We start from the raw sequence: 17,542 nt of genomic DNA, 5'->3' as shown, positions 1-17,542 counted from the left end.
GGGCCTCACTGTGTAACGTTCAGCTGAAAGTCATAACATCCCTGCCTTACAATTCGAGCTCTCATATTCCACTTTAGGCATCATACTAGCGTAGGTGATAGTTAATATCAATTTACAAAACATATTTTGCAGATGTTCCTCAAACAGCCACAGAACGTATCAGGCCAGCGATATAAACTGCATGAGAAGAGATCGTTTAAACATTTCCAAACATTTTGGAAAAGCCATAAAACAGCAAGCGCTATAAAACCAGAGCTCATCCTAAATCATCCCAGTAAACACGAACAGAAGAACATTTTGCCAGCATTCCACATTTCTTGAAACGCAATGTCAAAAGTTTAAAGTTTCATCAAGGTTAATAAGTAGTTCACTCTTATAAATTTCCTAAAACAAGTTTGCAATAGTCTTGATAGAAATCCCAGCAGATCTCAAATGACAAAACAATTTGTCGCTTTCAAGGCGGAAAGCAGAATACTTCCAGTTGCAAACGAACCTCATGGCAAACCAATTAAACGCAAAGGCTTCATTTCGAAACCTCCGATTAAAACCAAATTATAAATTTTTCAGATTTACTCTGAAATATTACAGTTTTTATGACTCACCTCATGTTTCCCAAGGCATTGCCTGTAAATACACAATAACAAAATAAAGGAAATAAATAAATAAAAGGTCAAACAATTTGAATATCACTCTCTGAATTAATCAACCACCTGAAATTCATTGGCCAATTAGAAGCTGCAAGTATGGCCATCAGAATGTGGCCATTTGTTACAATGTCAATTGAAAGAAAAGATGTGTTTTCTTCTAACAGTGAGCAATAGCTTTTACAGTACTAAGTAAATTGTAGTGATGGTTGACCCAGTTACATTCATAACTGGGCTCCCCACTCCAACCCCCCAAAAAACCCTGGAAGGTGGTCTCTCAATAACCAAGAATGAGCTCCCAGTTATGTCACTGGAAGCACAACAGGGTCTGATTTCACAACCAAACTCGTTACACGGTGGCAGGCTCCAGTGTTGTGATTTCCTCTCCTCTTCCCAACTCCCTCAGGTGCAAGTACATCTGAGAAATTTAGAAAATTCTTATTTATTTACTTAGTCTACTTGTCCCTGGCATGCTACATAGACAGATGAAGGATTGGCCAGGGTTGTTGGGTGGGGGCGGGGCCTGACACAGTATGGTCTGAAGGCAAAGGAGGCCACCATGATGCTGTAGCTAAGCAGGTCCGACTCTGGTCAGTATCTGGATGAGAGACCACCTGGGAACCACATGTGGATATATAACGGAAGAAAGGTACGATAAACATAATAAAAATAAATCTATTGTAGCTATCAGACAGATAAGCGAGCTGTTGGAGTGGTAATCTCTTTTGTTTAGTGAATAGAAAACTCTCAGATATACTTTGTGTGTATAAATATGCAACAAATGCAATTCACAGGTTGTGGGCAAAGTCCAGTAATGCTGAACCTTGCACACAACTTGGGCACTCTCAGACAGGCACAACCCACTGCGACATTCTTCTGCGCAAGCTCCACCAAGTTAACACGAACTCTGCTGGACTACCATGAGCAAATTTTGTAGCTCACAGCCAAACATGTACAGTCGTACCTTGGTTCCGGAATCCATTCTGTTCGACTTTCAAAACATTCGGGAACCAAAGTGCGGCTTCCGATTGGCTGCAGGAAGCTCCTGCAGCCAATCGGAAGCTGCCCCATTGGACATTTGGCTTCCAAAAATAGTTCGCAAACCGGAACAGTCACTTCTAGTTTGTGGCATTTGGAAGCCAAAACGTTCGAGAACTAAGCTATTTGAAAACCAAGGTATGACTGTACTAGACTACGGATCTCCAGCTGTTTAGTCTTTTTAACTGATCTGGCTTTACCTCTGGAAACAGCTTTAAAGAAAATGCATTTTGATAACAGCAAGTCACAGCACAGGGAGGGCCAGGCCACCCGAACACATAGAAATATGTCATTTCAAAGCATATTTTCATACTCACGTTGGAATAGGGACTTGACATGGAGGGCAAGGCAATGCTGTCTGAATAAATGTAGGCTCAGCTGACTGTTCCCAAGGGCCTGCTGGCTGATGCTGGAATGAAAGAAATTTGTTGTTATAGAGCACATATTATAAAAGCTAACTATGCCTAGATGGTCTAGGGTTACTCCTACCCCCAATCTCAACAAACATCCTTTACTTTTTAGAACTCAACGCACCACAATCATTAAAGTCATGAAAACCAATCACCAGTTCTTAATGATAGCAGTACAGCTGTGTCAGGCAGTAAATAAGCAGGTCAAACAAAAGGAGCATTCTTACCAGTTAGTTTCTTTAACAATCACAGCAAGAGACAAAGGAATGCATCTCTCTCCAGAAATGGCGTTGCTCCCAGTTAAGGTTCACCCCCTCTGTCCCCATTTATCTACGTCACTCCTACATCTGGTAATCCGAGCTTGTTGGCTCTGCACTCTCTGTTCTATCACTCTCAAAGCCCATCTAGTCTTACCCTGTTTCCCCGAAAATAAGACAGTGTCTTATATTAATTTTTGCTCCCAAAGATGCACTAGGTATTGTTTTTGGGGGTTGTCTTACTTTCAGGGAAAGACGGTAGGCGAAGGGGGGTCAGGAATGCTGTCCAAGGACACTGAATCTGCCAGCTGTCCCTCTCCTGGTGTTTCCTCTTCTAGCTGTTCCTCACCCAGGTTTTTCCCTCTGGACTATGCCCCTCTGCAAACCACTGTTCTAAATCAATACTGCCCTCCTGCCCTTGGGAAGGTTCAGAAAAGCTCCCACAATTCCTCCTCAGTCCAACCCCTGGCAGGCTGTCACTTTTGGAGGGGTTCCAGCAACATCTCAAGTGGGAAGATTATATGGAAAGGAATAATCACAGAATCATAGAGTTGGAAGGGACAGCGAGGATTGCCTAGTCCAAGCCCCTTGCAATGCAGGAATCTTTTGCCGAAAGTGGGGCTTGAACCTCTGACCCCGAGATTAACAGTCTCTTGCTCTACCAGCTGAGCTATACCAACTGACTGATTCCTTTGGAATCAGCACACTTCTCCCTGAAAGTGGTGACACTGCTACGGGGAGCAATCACATTGTTCTCTCACCGAACCAGTCTGTTTTACAAGTGCTTCATCATGGCAAGGAGCAGGGCAGGAATGACCACACTTCTCAAAGGTTTTCTTGCAGGGCTGGCGGCAAGGAGGACAAGGGCCGAAGTGGCAGCTGTGTTTCTCTCGAGCAGGATGATGGCAGGTAGGTGGCTGCCTAAAATGAAAACAGGAACTGTCAATAATTGCTACAAAAACTGGTTTATAGTCATATATTTAACAAAACAACTTACTAGAACAAAAGAGCTCTAAGTGGTTTACAACAGTCATATACACAGTTGCTTGCTTTGTGTATCCCTTTTTCAAACGTGTTATGCTCCAGGCACAATGGAATGAAAAGATATATAAGCATATCACTATCCATATTATCTCCAGAGAAAATTTTTAAAAATGGTTTCGTAACATTCATAATCAAGTAACATCACTATGAAAATAACTCGTTTCTAGCGGGAGAAAAATAACTCATTTCTGGCTTAGAAGGCAGTAGCGTCCAGAACGGCAACAGGAGAATGAACTCTTAAAGAACCGCAGAGTTTATAGCAAGGACTAGGTGAAACCTAGCCTACATGGTAAACAGCACCCAGCAAAGCAGCTCTCTCCTCTGGCAACGGCGATCGTATTTCACTACTGTTTACTTAAAGAAAACAAATGAAAATAAAAGAAAGCAACAGACAAAACACACCGCTTCTCAATTGTTTTAAAATGAAAACAGTTATATCTAGCAAGCTTTAAACTTACAACCATATTTTCAAATAAGTGTAGGATTTGTTGGGACAGATTCAAACATGCTTGGTCGATTGCCCACTCCATTAAATCACATGAGCTGGAGCATCAAGCCAAGGATGCACTTGTAATGCATGGATGCCAAGTCTGTGAGAGGGTAGCTCTTATTGAGTCTTTGCTACAGTTATGAAGATGACTTCTCCCAAATACTAATAAAGCCCTCTCTCAGAAGCAGTACAAAGTTCATTTCAGGGCTTGCTTTTGACAGCTTGGATTATATTAGCATCAAACAGTTCAAATTGATGTTTTCCCTATTGCTATAGACATGTTCTCTTATGTAGTCTTGGTGTGGCTTTAGCATTGACACTATAGCCACATAAAGTTGTGCCCCAAGAGAATGCTTGAATTTGGACAAATAATCATAATAATTTCATTACTTATATGCCATCCATCTGACTGGGTTGCTCCAGCCAGTCTGGGCGGCTCCCAACAAAATATTAAAAACACAATAAAGCATCAACCATTAGAAACGTCCCTGAACAGGGCTGCCTTCAGATGTCTTCTGAAAGTCAAATAGTTGCTTATCTCTTTGACATCTGATGGAAGGGCGTTCCACAGGGAGGGCGCCACTACCGAGAAGGCTCTGTGCCTGGTTCCCTGTAGCTTCATGTCTCACAGTGAGGAAACAGTCAAGAAGACGCTCCTTCAAGTATACAAGGGCTCTAAAGGTCAATACCAAAACTTTGAATTGTGCTCGTAAACGAACTGGGAGCCAACGTAGATTCTTTACACTGGTGGTTTTTCAGAGCTGGAATGAATAAGGTGCCTTGGAACTTTAGGGGTGCTGCTATTACTACGGGAATAATTCAGCTTTGGGACTAACAGCCTTACTTGTGTAGCTACCATACCACTTCCTGCTCAACCTGTATAACTGAAAATAAGCATATTATTATGAAAGCTTTAAATTCAATTGCCCCCTCTCCACTACAAAGGAAGCCGACCTTGACACCGCATCGCCCACCCCGCTGTGCTGCAAGATACTAAGGGAAGCTTGCTTCAAGTTCTACTGCTCTTGTAAAACTATTAGGAACTCAAAGCAGCACCTTCCTATGGCAACACCAGCCTTGAAATGCCTCTCAAGAGTTGCAAGTTGCAGTCTTACGGTGCACTACATACTTCTTTCAAAACACTAAACTGTATTAATGTAGCTCCACCTGTGAGAAGCCAATAATCTCAAAAAGACCTAATTACGCCATTACAGAATTAAACACTAGTTTCAAAAGCTAGGGAACTTCCAAAGCGGTTTGCGATATCACACGGTGGTCTGATATTCAGGGGGAGTAAACAATTATTTGCATTAGATTGTTATTTAATACTAACCTGCATGGCTCCTTGCACCTGGGAGCCTTGGTGGTACGTTCTCTACCACATGGCACTTTGAGAGCAGTTTTGCCGCAATTGCACTTCACATCTACAGTCTCGGGACATGGATAGCAGCTACCTACAAGCAATACAAGTAGCCAACCTTGGAAAAACTTAACACATTTAACAATCTACAATAGCAAAACTACTTTGCAATTAATTACCTGGATCCAAATAAGAAGTTATCCATTTAGTACAATTAAAATTAACAATGGTATTATGAATTCAGGAGACATTGGTCTGGACAAACTCCATCCAGAGAACATGCTATTTATGTTCCCCAAATCTGTTTTGAATGTCAAAAGAGTTAACGCCTTTCTCTCTGAAAGGTCAGAAGTGAGCATCAGATTTCTGACATTTATAAGAAGCCATTTTAAAAAAAAAGAAATTACACTGCAGGGATGCAAACATTTCCCTTGCCCACACAAAGGCTCAACATTTGTATTTGAGTATGTCGGAACAAATATGAATATCCTTTCATAATATGAAAAATGTGGAGTGGGTGGAACTGATAAAGCATATATAGCAAAGAAAAAGAAATTTTTATCACACTTTAGACAGAGATGGACAACTTATTCAGCCCCAAACAGTTCAAGTGCTCAAGAAGCCAAAGAGTAACAGCTGATTATTTAATTCAAGTATAATTTCTACCACCATGGCTAGTGCTAATCAACACATTACACTCTGTTTTTATGAAAAAACATTAATGTCCTGGATTGGACCCTCAAATATATACCGTATTTTTTGCTCTATAAGACACACTTTTTCCCTCCTAAAAAGTAAGGGGAAATGTGTGTGTGTCTTATGGAGCGAATGCAGGTTGCGCAGCTATCCCAGAAGCCAGAACAGCAAGAGGGATTGCTGCTTTCACTGCGCAGCAATCCCTCTTGCTGTTCTGGCTTCTGAGATTCAGAATATTTTTTTTCTTGTTTTCCTCCTCCAAAAAGTAGGTGCGTCTTGTGGTCTGGTGCGTCTTATAGAGCGAAAAATACGGTATATAGGTTCAGAAATGCTATGATTTGAACAACATTAAAGCTATTGGCTGCAAACAGAGATTACAATATTCCTTTTTATAACAATTACCAACAAAGACCCAACTACATAAAGTTTAAAGTACCATTCAGGATGAAAGACTACAAGCAAGATTGCCTGCTAAGTCTTACCTCTGTGGCACACCGAAGGACACTTGTGATTCCGACATCCTAAAGTTCGTCCACATGCTTGATCACACGGTGGGCAATTTCCGGAACAACACTGAAACACACACGCAAATGTTTTGAAGTACAGAAACTTTAGCTAAAGTGGCAATCCTATGCATTACCTGGGAGTGAGCCCCAATGAGTAAGCACACAAAGGATTATGCTGTCAATAAGAAAACCATAACAGTGTGATTTTTAAATGATAAAGTGTCGAAGAAAAATAAACGTGTTGAGATGTCCCTTTCTTAAGGAAGCGCCTTCAGAATATCCTTTGCCATTTCAAAGCATTTCAGCAGTTTCACACAGGAAGATGGAGTGTTGGTCCATTTTAAAGCAGGGATAACAATTTTCTGACAAGAAACTGATAGGAGAGTCCCAAGTAAGAGCAGGTGTCAAGCAGGAGCTAAAAGCATAAAGCTGGATAGTCCAAATCTTGCCTTGGCTAATAGCTAGCTAGTCAGTGTTTCCCAGTTGTTTTTGGACTACAAATCCCATCGTCCCTAGCTAGCAACACCAGTGGTCAGAGATTATGGGAATCGTAGTCTGAAAACAGCTGAAGTCCCAAGTTTGGGAAACACTGAGCCAGATGATTTTGAGCTACTATTATTTCAACTTGAGCTCCATAACTTCATTATGGTGGAAACACTGAGTTACGTCACAAGGGTGTCGTAAATATTACCAAGGTGATTCGTGTCAAGCACCTCAACAATCTAAGGGCTAAGTATTATTGTTAAGCATTTCGTTTGACCTGTGTATATTGTACTCCAAAAAGACCTCACAGATTCTACATGCAGATCTACTATTCTGTTTCAACAATTGTACCTCCCTAGTACCTACAGCACTTTCAAACAGGCGATTTTCAGTCTCAGCACATTCACCTCCTTCTTGCTTTTGAAAAACCTCTTTAGTTTGGCCCTAACACAAAGCAGATTGCTATATACAGCTCAATCTTTCTTAACTGTTTCACCACATTCCCTTCTATTCTTGGCCCAAAATGAAGACTTTGCCATTATTATTTTTATAGCACCGACAACTAAGCACCTGTTTTAGCACGGTTTTGATGAAACTGCAATTATATTTTGCATGTTACCTTGAATACATTTGAGTTAATCAGCTTCCTTTCTACCTCTAAAAACAGTTCGTCTTCAAAAACCTATACAGTGGTACCTCGCAAGACGAATGCCTCGCAAGACAAAAAACTCGCTAGACGAAAGGGTTTTTTGAGCTGCTTCGCAAGACGATTTTCCCTATGGGCTTGCTTCGCAAGACGGAAACGTCTTGCAAGTTTGTTTCCTTTTTCTTAACACCGTTAATACAGTTGCGACTTGACTTCGAGGAGCAACTCATAGAACGCGGTGTGGTAGCCTTTTTTGAGGTTTTTAAAGACTTTGGTGATTTTTGAAGCTTTTCCAAAACCTTCCCGACACCGTGCTTTGCAAGACGAAAAAAATCGCAAGACGACAAAACTCGCGGAACGAATTAATTTCGTCTTGCGAGGCACCACTGTAATCTCAGACACATAAAAGACATGGGGAGGGACAGGCTAACAAAGCTCAGTAAAATGGTTCATCTGAAAAAGGTTGGAAGTAAAAAAGAAAGAAAGAAAAATTGAAGACGTCTCTTAAATACAAGGACAAGACAGAGTTAAGGACCAATGAGAGACCAGTGTTAAATGTTTTCTTGTGAGCCATCCAGACAGCACTATCATGAAGAGGGATACAAATATTGTAAATGAAATAAATGAGTAAGGAAAGTGCTCCAGGGAAAGTGGGTGGGAATAAATGGAAAATAAAAAGCAATGCTCCAGCAAATAAAGCTTTCTAGCACCAAGTACTTCACCCTCCAAGTTTCTCCTGTATATTGGATTATTGGATTTGAACTACTAAATTCATTCAGTACCTAGAAAGAACATACTCCTCTTCTTCATTACTCCCCACCCCCTTGCTCCTTTAAGCCTTTGAAAGCTATTTCATATCCGCCTGGAGGAAGATCATACATATCAGAGAACTAGTATATTTCCTTTCTCTGACTGCTCCAACAAGCTAGTCCAATAAGAATCGCTACTGCCACCTTCTGCAGGTATTTCACAGTGTAGGTGTTGTAAGAGCATCAGTTTTGAATTAGACCATTCTTAAATACAGTGGTACCTCGGGTTACATACGCTTCAGGTTACATATGCTTCAGGTTACAGACTCCGCTAACCCAGAAATAGCACCTCGGGTTAAGAACTTTGCTTCAGGATGAGAACAGAAATTGTGCTCTGGCGGCGCGGCAGCAGCAGGAGGCCCCATTAGCTAAAGTGGTGCTTCATGTTAAGAACAGTTTCAGGTTAAGAACGGACCTCCAGAACGAATAAAGTACTTAACCCAAGGTACCACTGTAACCCGATTTCTTTCTCTGTGAGTGGAACGGCAATACAGAAGAACGAAGAAATCCAATATATGTGGGGGATTTTCCCCCATAAAAGAACAGCAAAACAGCCGTCACAGGCCACAATCACAAGTAATGCTAAGCCAAACCACGACTTGACGTGTGCTCACAAGCAAGAGATGACAACCCTTTTGCTCCTTCCCTGTCCATTTAGCTCAATGCAGCATGGCAGCTAAGCCAAGGTTTGGCCTAGCAGTTGTCCGAACCTGAGCTAGTTGTTATAAGCTCAAGCCTCCATAAGCATGAGCTACAGCTAAGGTTTGTTACTGTCTACAACTCATGGTTAAGGAGGAAAGAGCTTAACCACAAGTGTGGGTTCGGACAATGTGCTAAGTCAAACCTTGACTTACCTGCTGAACTGAGTCCAAAGGACTACAGTGGTAAAGGTAAAGGGACCCCTGACCATTAGGTCCAGTTGTGGCTGACTCTGGGGTTGCGGCGCTCATCTTGCTTTATTGGCCGAGGGAGCCGGCGTACAGCTTCCAGGTCATGTGGCCAGCGTGACTAAGCTGCTTCTGGCGAACCAGAGCAGCGCATGGAAATGCCGTTTACCTTCCCGCCAGAGTGGTACCTATTTATCTACTTGCAATTTGACGTGTTTTCGAACTGCTAGGTTGGCAGGAGCAGGGACCGAGCAACAGGAGCTCACCCCGTCACGGGGATTCAAACCGCCAACCTTCTGATCGGCAAGTCCTAGGCTCTGTGGTTTAACCCACAATGCCAGCCGCGTCCCTAAGTCAAACCCTGACTTAGCTGCTGAAGTGAGTCCAAAGGACTACAGTGGTACCTCGGGTTAAGAACTTAATTCGTACCGGAGGTCTGTTCCTAACCTGAAACTGTTCTTAACCTGAAGCACCACTTTAGCTAATGGGGCCTCCCGCTGCTGCCACGCCACCGAAGCACAATTTCTGTTCTCATCCTGAAGCAAAGTTCTTAACCCGAGGTACTATTTCTGGGTTAGTGGAGTCTGTAACCTGAAGCATATGTAACCTGAGGTACCACTGTACAGCGATATGAAGCTGGTGCAAGCTCCTCTTTTGAGCCAGTATGTTTGCCTGGTCTCAGTAAGCCATAGTTTGCGCTTAGCGTGATGTGCAAGCCAGGCCACTGCAAGCTGAAAACCGCTGTGACTTTCTCAGCTGCCCCCACATGCTTACAGGCTGTGTGTCTCAGAAACAGAAGCATTTTTGGACGTTGAACCAAACTTTTCCAAATGACTCTAGCTACAAAAGGATGGCGATGCATCCTCAATACCTACTCACCTTCCTCTTGCACTGGTGTTTTTGACAGTCCCGGATTTTGGCACACTTTGTTTCACAAAGGTATGGCTTATGGCAGGGCATCTGTTTTGTATGCTTTCCACAGCGGCACTGCTTTTCAACTTCCTGTTAGGGTACAAATGGAGGAAAACTAAAGCTATGAGTTGTACATTCAGCATGTTAAAATTATTATTTTTAATATAAATAATTTTTATTGAATGATTTTATGTTACAAAAAACAATACTGTACAGCCATACTACCACTAAATATAATTAAGAAATAAAAATTACATACATCAATATTTAGTTTGTTATTTGTTATTTACCATCTTATTTCCTCCCAAACATTGCATACAAAAACACACATATGTGCAGACACCCACACCAGCACACAAAATGATAATAATGAAAGTAAATATTTTTTTCCCTTTTATCTTCCAAAATCTTTTCTTCATTTCTTCAACTCTGACTTCCTGTCAAGTCCCTTTGCATATATTTTATCTTACATTTGAATGTACACAAAACAATAAACCTTTCTATATAATTTTTCCAATACATTCTGAAAACATAATAAATCCTTCATTGTTGTCTACCTCCTTTTAGTTCCTTTATCACTCGAATGCTAGCACGGAGTCAAAACTATTGTTGTATTTTTGAACATATCTTCTATAACAATCCCATTTTTCTGCAAGTTTTTACTTTGAGTTTCCTCTGAGTTTACTAGTCAGTTGAGCCATCTCCACCAATTCCTGTAATTTGATTTGCCAATCTGTTATTTTTGTAGCCTCGTGATCTTTCCATGTTAAAATGTTAATGTTAATGTTAAAATTAAGACACATCACTGATAGCAAAAATGCATGGAACTCATCACAGATTAGAATTCAGGAGGGGGGAAAGTAGCATATAAAAGTATTCAATGGTGGAAATTAAGCTGTACAGAAGAGTCTAGCATGTTGTGTGACAAGAGGCCGGAAAGAAACTCTTTCACAGCCTAGAGCTTCTGTACAGGCCCCTTCATGGTAATAGGAATAACTAGAATCAAAAAGATGGGGCACGTCCTCATAGAAACAACAACTTAATTTGACCTGACCTCAGGAAAACTGCTTACCTTCTCATCTGTTTGTATGAACTAGGCCCAAGAAGAGACAGTAGAAAATGCAGGAGGAAAGAAACATGAGATTGTTGGGAAGGCCACCGTTTTCAGAAGAGGAAGAAACTGTAGTTTAGAATATGCCTTTTCAAGAAAGTAGCAGCCAAAATGATGGTGATACAAGCCTATACCATCAGAAAAAGGAAACTTAAGAGGTAGAAGAGCTAGCAGAGGTTGAAATTAGGGGCAGCAGCTACCAGTGGGCCTGCAGAACATGGAATCTCGCAATGTCCTCTTAGAACAACCCAAGTGGATGACAGACTCTGGGAAAGTTTACCTTTCCTGCCTCGGTTGTTATAATCATCAAGCTTATTCTGAAGGACACTCTTCAATGGGATTGTTTAAGGCAAGGACATTTTGAATCCTCACAACAAAAAGCAGATAAGCCTATAAAAACAGGCCACATTTAAGCATGTTCCCACACATAACGCCAATACAGGAACTTTATCTATTCCCCAGATTTGAAGGACAGGAGCTAGGGGTTGTGGTAGCTTATTTTTTTTGGTTGAGGACACAAAGCAGTGGAGACAGCATGTTTCCTGAGCTCAGAGAGGGAGAGGACAGCTAAAAGAAGAAACATATCTTTATTTTCTCTGCCTCAAGGAAGCTCATTGGAGATAAAGTACTTCAGAAGTCCTGAAATAATGGAAAGTTATTCAAAAACATGTGACTGAACTGGAAGAGAAATGCTAACCTGTCTACAGATTTCACAGGGACCTCGGTGGCAGCGCTGGGAACATCTATGAATCCCACAGTCAAGAGCTTTGTCACAACTGTCTCCACATGTAGGCACATCCTCCGTACACGGTAAAGAAAATTCTAAGTCAAAACAAAACAGCAAACCTTCTGTCATTTACTATACACAATTGAAAAAATGAAAGCTACATTTTTGCCTCTCTTGTTTCATGAAAAATAAGGCTTTACGTCAAGAAAAGGAGTTACAGTTTTTATATAAAGGGCCCAATTTAATTAGGCTAGGCAGGTCTTGTGTCTAACCTCATTCTGGGCAAACTTTAAATTTAACCAAAGTCTGCTATTGTATTATTTTAACTTGTATTTGAATGCAGTTTAGATTTTAGGAAGCTTAGCTATATTGGTGAACTGGATGCATGCTAGATAGGCAGAAAAGAAACACATTCTTACTTGACTTTCCACATGGACAACTCCTTTTGCCAGATCGGGGACACTCCCCACAAGAGCCAGCATGACAAATCTGTTCACAGGCATGATAACCACAAGGCAATGTTTTGCCACACACCTGTTGGGAAAACACATACAGCACATGCAAGTGAGGAATTTAACAAAGCAACGAAATACAAAAATCCAATGGAATGCAAGAAGGAAAAAGGTGATCACTCCCTGAATTCCATGTTAATAAAAAGGAATAGGTGAACTCTTCCTGAACCATATTGTTATAAGAATTAAATAGCTTTCAGAGCAAAGCTTTGTTCAAGTTACATCAGCCTTATTCAGCAAGAAAAGATGACAAGCAATTACAGACTGGCCATATTCCAGCAGCATGCTAAGCCACAATTTAGTGCAATGTGCATGTATCAGCTGTGAGCGTGCAAGTTCACTCTTCCTTCCTATGTGGCTGGGAGGAGTTTGGAAGCTTTTACTTAACCACAGTTTGTAGTTTCATCAGAACCAACAAGCTCTGGAATAAATCAGCTTGGAGGCATGGAAGCTTCCGAACTCAAAGTTCATTGAACCTCATTCCAGTTTATTCTGGTCACACCAAACTATGGTTTAGTGCAGGCATGTCCAAAGTCCAGCCTGGGGGCCAAATCCAGCCCCCTGGTCAATTTAATCCGCCCCCCCCAAGCAATTCTGAGAAATGAATCTGTTGCAGCCCCTGAGCGCCTGCTGTTCGGCTTGTTCTGCCCAGGAGCCAACACACTGACGGAGAGCTGCCCCCCCCCCCAGGAATAAGTCCGCCAACGACTTTAATCCTTAAAAAAAGCTCTGCAACTTTGGGCGAAAATCCTTAAAAACAACTTTGTTCACTTCATCAAATCTGGCCCTCCTTGAAAAAGTTTGGACACCACTGGTTTAGTATGATGTTTTTTAGTATGATGTTTGGCCATTGAGGGTAATTTTTCTGTGACGTTACATTTTAATCACAGAGCAACGAAAGTTGGCTATTTTGCAAAAAAATAAATGCATGATGCAGCTTTCATATTTCGCTAGTGAAGCTCTCATCATTGAAACAGCTCAGGGAGGGAACTGTAGACTGCAGATGTAAAATGCATCTCAGCTCTACAGGCAGAGAACTGCACTGTACACACAGCCCTTTGCAGAGGCTCTTTCTGCAAAGGCAAGACTGTTCACTGCCATGGACAGTACGACCAAAATTATTTATTTATTTTTCAACAAAAGTAATACAGCACAAAGATATAAACTAAAACTTTCAAACTCTCGGGGGGGGGGAGCCTACAAGGTACTAGGAGCCCTCCTCTTGTTTCGTAACAAGTACAGCAAAAAGGAAAATTTCTGCAGGTGAAGCTTGCTATGCCAAGGCTAAGATAGGCTGAATGTGCTGAAATTTCCCCGTCCTCCTTCATGTGTAACCATGCCATGAAGGAGACAACAGAAAAAGCGAGAGGTGTTTATTTTCGCATTTTTATGCCATAAAACGAGCAAGTCTAGGCCCTCAAAGGGGCTTTGAGACTTATAAATATTGGGTTACATCCAATGACGTCCCCCTGCTGACAGAAGGCTCTTTGATTCAGTGGATACTTCAGTGAGTCAGCATAACAGGGAGGGAGGTCATTTTCACCAATTCCTTTCCCCTCAGCAGCTGCATATCACCGTCCACAACTCTTGAACAGAACTGGGTTCATGTGTGGGAAGCTGCAGAGGGGGAGGAAGATCAACAAAAAAGATGATGCTTCTTCGTGTGCTGAAGCCTCCACTGGATCAAGTAGTGCTCCGTCAACAAGAGGGCATTGCTGAATGCAACCAACTGTATTTTGTAATAACCACTGCGTCAAACGCACGCTAAACAAGGAATTATTGGGCTCTCTTGTGAAACCTTTTATTCATAGCCACTTGCATAAAATGTGGCCACAGACTCTAGTCTAGAAGCTATGGCATGGATCAATGGGAGGGCAGCCTCCCAATTTCTCCTTCCCAACAAAGAAGTACCCTACACCATCTGAAGTAATCCCTATTCCCCAACAGGGAGCTGTGGTGATGGGGAAGGGCCAGGAAAGCTCCAGCGTATAGCATGGATACCCTTGGGATCCACGTGTAGCAGCACATGCAACCACAGCAACACAAAGTGGCTGCAGCACAGAAGCGATGATTCAGACAACCAGCACACCTACACCCCAGCCTGTAATCCCAGCTGAGTTGCAAGCCTGCTGGTAGGTCTGCTGCTAACCATGAAGGTAAAGAGGTAAACAGACCCCTGACTGTTAGGTCCACTCACAAACGACTCTGGGGTTGCGGCGCTCATCTCGCTTTATTGGCCAAGGGAGCCAGCGTACAGCTTCTGGGTCATGTGGCCAGCATGACTAAGCCGCTTCTGGCAAACCAGAGCAGTGCACAGAAACGCCGTTTATCTTCCCGCTGCAGCGGGACCTATTTATCTACTTGCACTTTGACATGCTTTCGAACTGCTAGGTTGGCAGGAGCAGGGACAGAGCAATGGGAGCTCACCCCGTCGTGGGGATTCGAACCGCTGACCTTCCGATCGGCAAGCCCTAGGCTCTGTGGTTTAGACCACATACAGTCATGGTAAAAAGGAAGGTGCTCTTTGAACTCTGTGGTTTTACCTGTCAGGACGTAATAACAACCATCTGCTCCTTAGCAGGTCTTAAAATAAGGTAAATACAACCTCTGCTGAACAACAACACATGGTGCATTTCACCGCATCATGATTTATTTAACATAAATAAAGCCAAAATGGAGAAGCCATCTGTGAAAAACTAAGCACACCCAACTGCTTCCATAGGAATGAAGAGGCTCAGCGGCAAACAGGTAAGGCAAAACAAATGTCCTTGCTTAATTGTATAAACTGGGACCAAAATTGCTGTTTTTCCAAATGACGCCATAAATCCCTTATGCTTCTTCATGTTAACACATAAGATTTCTTACTAGAGGTTGGGGCGGGGGACAGAGTCAATGCTGGTAACACCCGCCACCCTTCTTATATAACGAAACCCTATATGTGATGACAAAACATGGCAACATTTAAGGAAACTTACCTGATTGCACTGCCATACAGGACTTGCGCAAAGCCTCTCTGCTACTTGCCTACCGCAGATGCAAGCTTGTTTACTGACTCTTGGACAGGGCTGGCAGTCTCCTAAAGGTAAGGCAGAGTTAAATATTAGAATACAGCTTGGACAAAGATTGTTTTAATTTCTTCACCCACTGGGGAGAAGGACAGGGCACAAGCGGGAGTGTTAGAAACGGAGAGGGAGAAAATTGATCCTGCTGACAAAAATGAGAGTCAACCTGAAGTAACATCCAACACAGAAACATCTACCTGGATGACAAGGTTTTTCACAGTTGTGCTGTCCACAAGGCAGCTTTCGCCCACAGGGCAGCTGACATGACCACTCTTTGGTACTGCATCTTCGTGGCACAGGCTTAGCCTTCTTGCAGTAGCAGGTTATTGTGACCATCTTTGGACAAGGCGGGCAAGGACCTAGAAATAAGAAAAAGAAAGGTTATCACAGAAATGATATTCCAGCACAGAACATCTGAGTTGTCGAGTCAGAATCAACAGGGACTGGGGAGACCTTGGTTTGAATCCCTTCTCTGTCCTGAAATTTGCTGGTTAACTTAGGGCAGCCTAAGCTACCTCACAAAGCTATTGTGATGGCGCATTGAGAAATCCATGTGTGAGATTGTATTATATTGTATTTAGTACGTGCATGTTAGTTATACAGTAAGTAGTGGCTAGTATCCCAAAGCTTTCACTTATTGGCAACTTTTTAATGTGCCACCTGATGTAAAAATTCAGTTCACTCTCACGTAACCATATTAGTAACCATATTACATTTTTAAATCTGCACCGACCTAGGCTTTTAATTACAGTCATACCTTGGTTTTGGAATAGCTTAGTTCCCAAATGTTTTGGCTCCCGAACGCCGCAAAGTTACTGTTCCGGTTTGCAAACTATTTTTGGAAGCCAAACGTCTGACGGGGCATCCGCGGCTTCTGATTGGCTGCAGGAGCTTCCTGCAGCCAATCAGAAGCCGCACTTCGGTTTCCAAATGTTTTGGAAGTCGAATGGACTTCCAGAACGGATTCCGTTTGACTTCCAGGGTACGACTGTATAGCTTACGTACAGCTACATTAACATCACATACCTGGGTGACAAAGTAGCAGGCACCTGTGTCCACAGGGAGGCTTGAAATCTCTTTCACATACTTGGCCACAGGAATGTGGAACTAGCCAGGGATCAAGTGGTGGGTCTTCTACCTTTCTGCAGTAGCAGTAGTAGCGAGTGGGAGTCTCCGATCGCTTGTACTCAAATCTGCACTTTGGACTGAAAGATCAGAGGAAAAATTCACAGAGACTTTGGTAAAGTTCAGCTTTAGTATATGACTTTGCTGCAACCGCAACAGTGATGCAGCCACAATTATGGATGCTAAATGCCGATTCAAAGCCCAATGTTTACCAACAATACAAAAAACAACAACAAAAAACCGTGACACTATAACATCAGCCATTAGCAACTGAAATAGATTTATTTATTTACAGGATTTTTTACAGTGCCTTTCAAAAAAGGGTTCCCAGGAAATTTACAGAGATGCATGTAAAAACGTAATATTAAAAATACAGGTTCCATCCAAATGCATTCTTAAATGAATAGCTCAGTCAGTAGAGCACGAGACTCTTAATCTCAGGGTCATGCATTTGAGAGCCACGTTGAGCAAAAGATTGCTGCATTGCAGTGGCTTGGACTAGATGACCAAGTCCAACTCTACACTTCTATGATACTATGTCAAAAGAGCATTAAAAAGAGAAAACGGTTTAAGCAGCTCCAGAGAATAAACGTATTTACCTGTTGCCAAAAAATACCTGCATAAGCACCAGGTGAACCTCTCTGGTGAAAGAGTTCTACAGAGAAGGAACCGCAATCAAAAATACGTTTTCCCTGGCTGCCAGCTGCCTCACTTAGCAGATTGTCTTAGTTCATGGAAGCTTGACATGGAAGCAGGTGTCCCTTCAGGTAGTTAGGTCCAAAGCCATGTAGGGCTTTCAAAAGTGAAGCCCTTGAGTTGTGTT

At 42.3% G+C, this 17,542-nt stretch overlaps 1 protein-coding gene across 3 annotated transcripts in view; it reads right to left on the bottom strand.

The window, feature by feature from the left end:
• Positions 1-17,542, bottom strand: part of NFXL1 (nuclear transcription factor, X-box binding like 1) — a 62,912-nt gene that overhangs the window by 31,275 nt on the left and 14,095 nt on the right. For all 3 annotated transcript variants that reach the window (XM_081019876.1, XM_081019874.1, XM_081019875.1), the window contains 11 exons: positions 16,621-16,799; positions 15,792-15,953; positions 15,508-15,608; positions 12,440-12,554; positions 11,991-12,115; positions 10,150-10,272; positions 6,422-6,512; positions 5,217-5,337; positions 3,111-3,270; positions 2,000-2,091; positions 603-624 (listed from right to left, as the gene is read on the bottom strand). In XM_081019876.1, the coding sequence (XP_080876002.1) occupies positions 603-624; positions 2,000-2,091; positions 3,111-3,270; positions 5,217-5,337; positions 6,422-6,512; positions 10,150-10,272; positions 11,991-12,115; positions 12,440-12,554; positions 15,508-15,608; positions 15,792-15,953; positions 16,621-16,799 (1,291 nt within the window). The remainder of the gene's footprint in view (positions 1-602; positions 625-1,999; positions 2,092-3,110; positions 3,271-5,216; positions 5,338-6,421; positions 6,513-10,149; positions 10,273-11,990; positions 12,116-12,439; positions 12,555-15,507; positions 15,609-15,791; positions 15,954-16,620; positions 16,800-17,542) is intronic.

This window comes from Podarcis pityusensis (genome assembly GCF_964106645.2).
Source record: "Podarcis pityusensis genome assembly, chromosome: 9".
Taxonomy (NCBI): domain Eukaryota; kingdom Metazoa; phylum Chordata; class Lepidosauria; order Squamata; family Lacertidae; genus Podarcis; species Podarcis pityusensis.
Note: the sequence above shows the minus strand (reverse complement) of the source record. Positions and strands in the feature narration are given on the sequence as shown.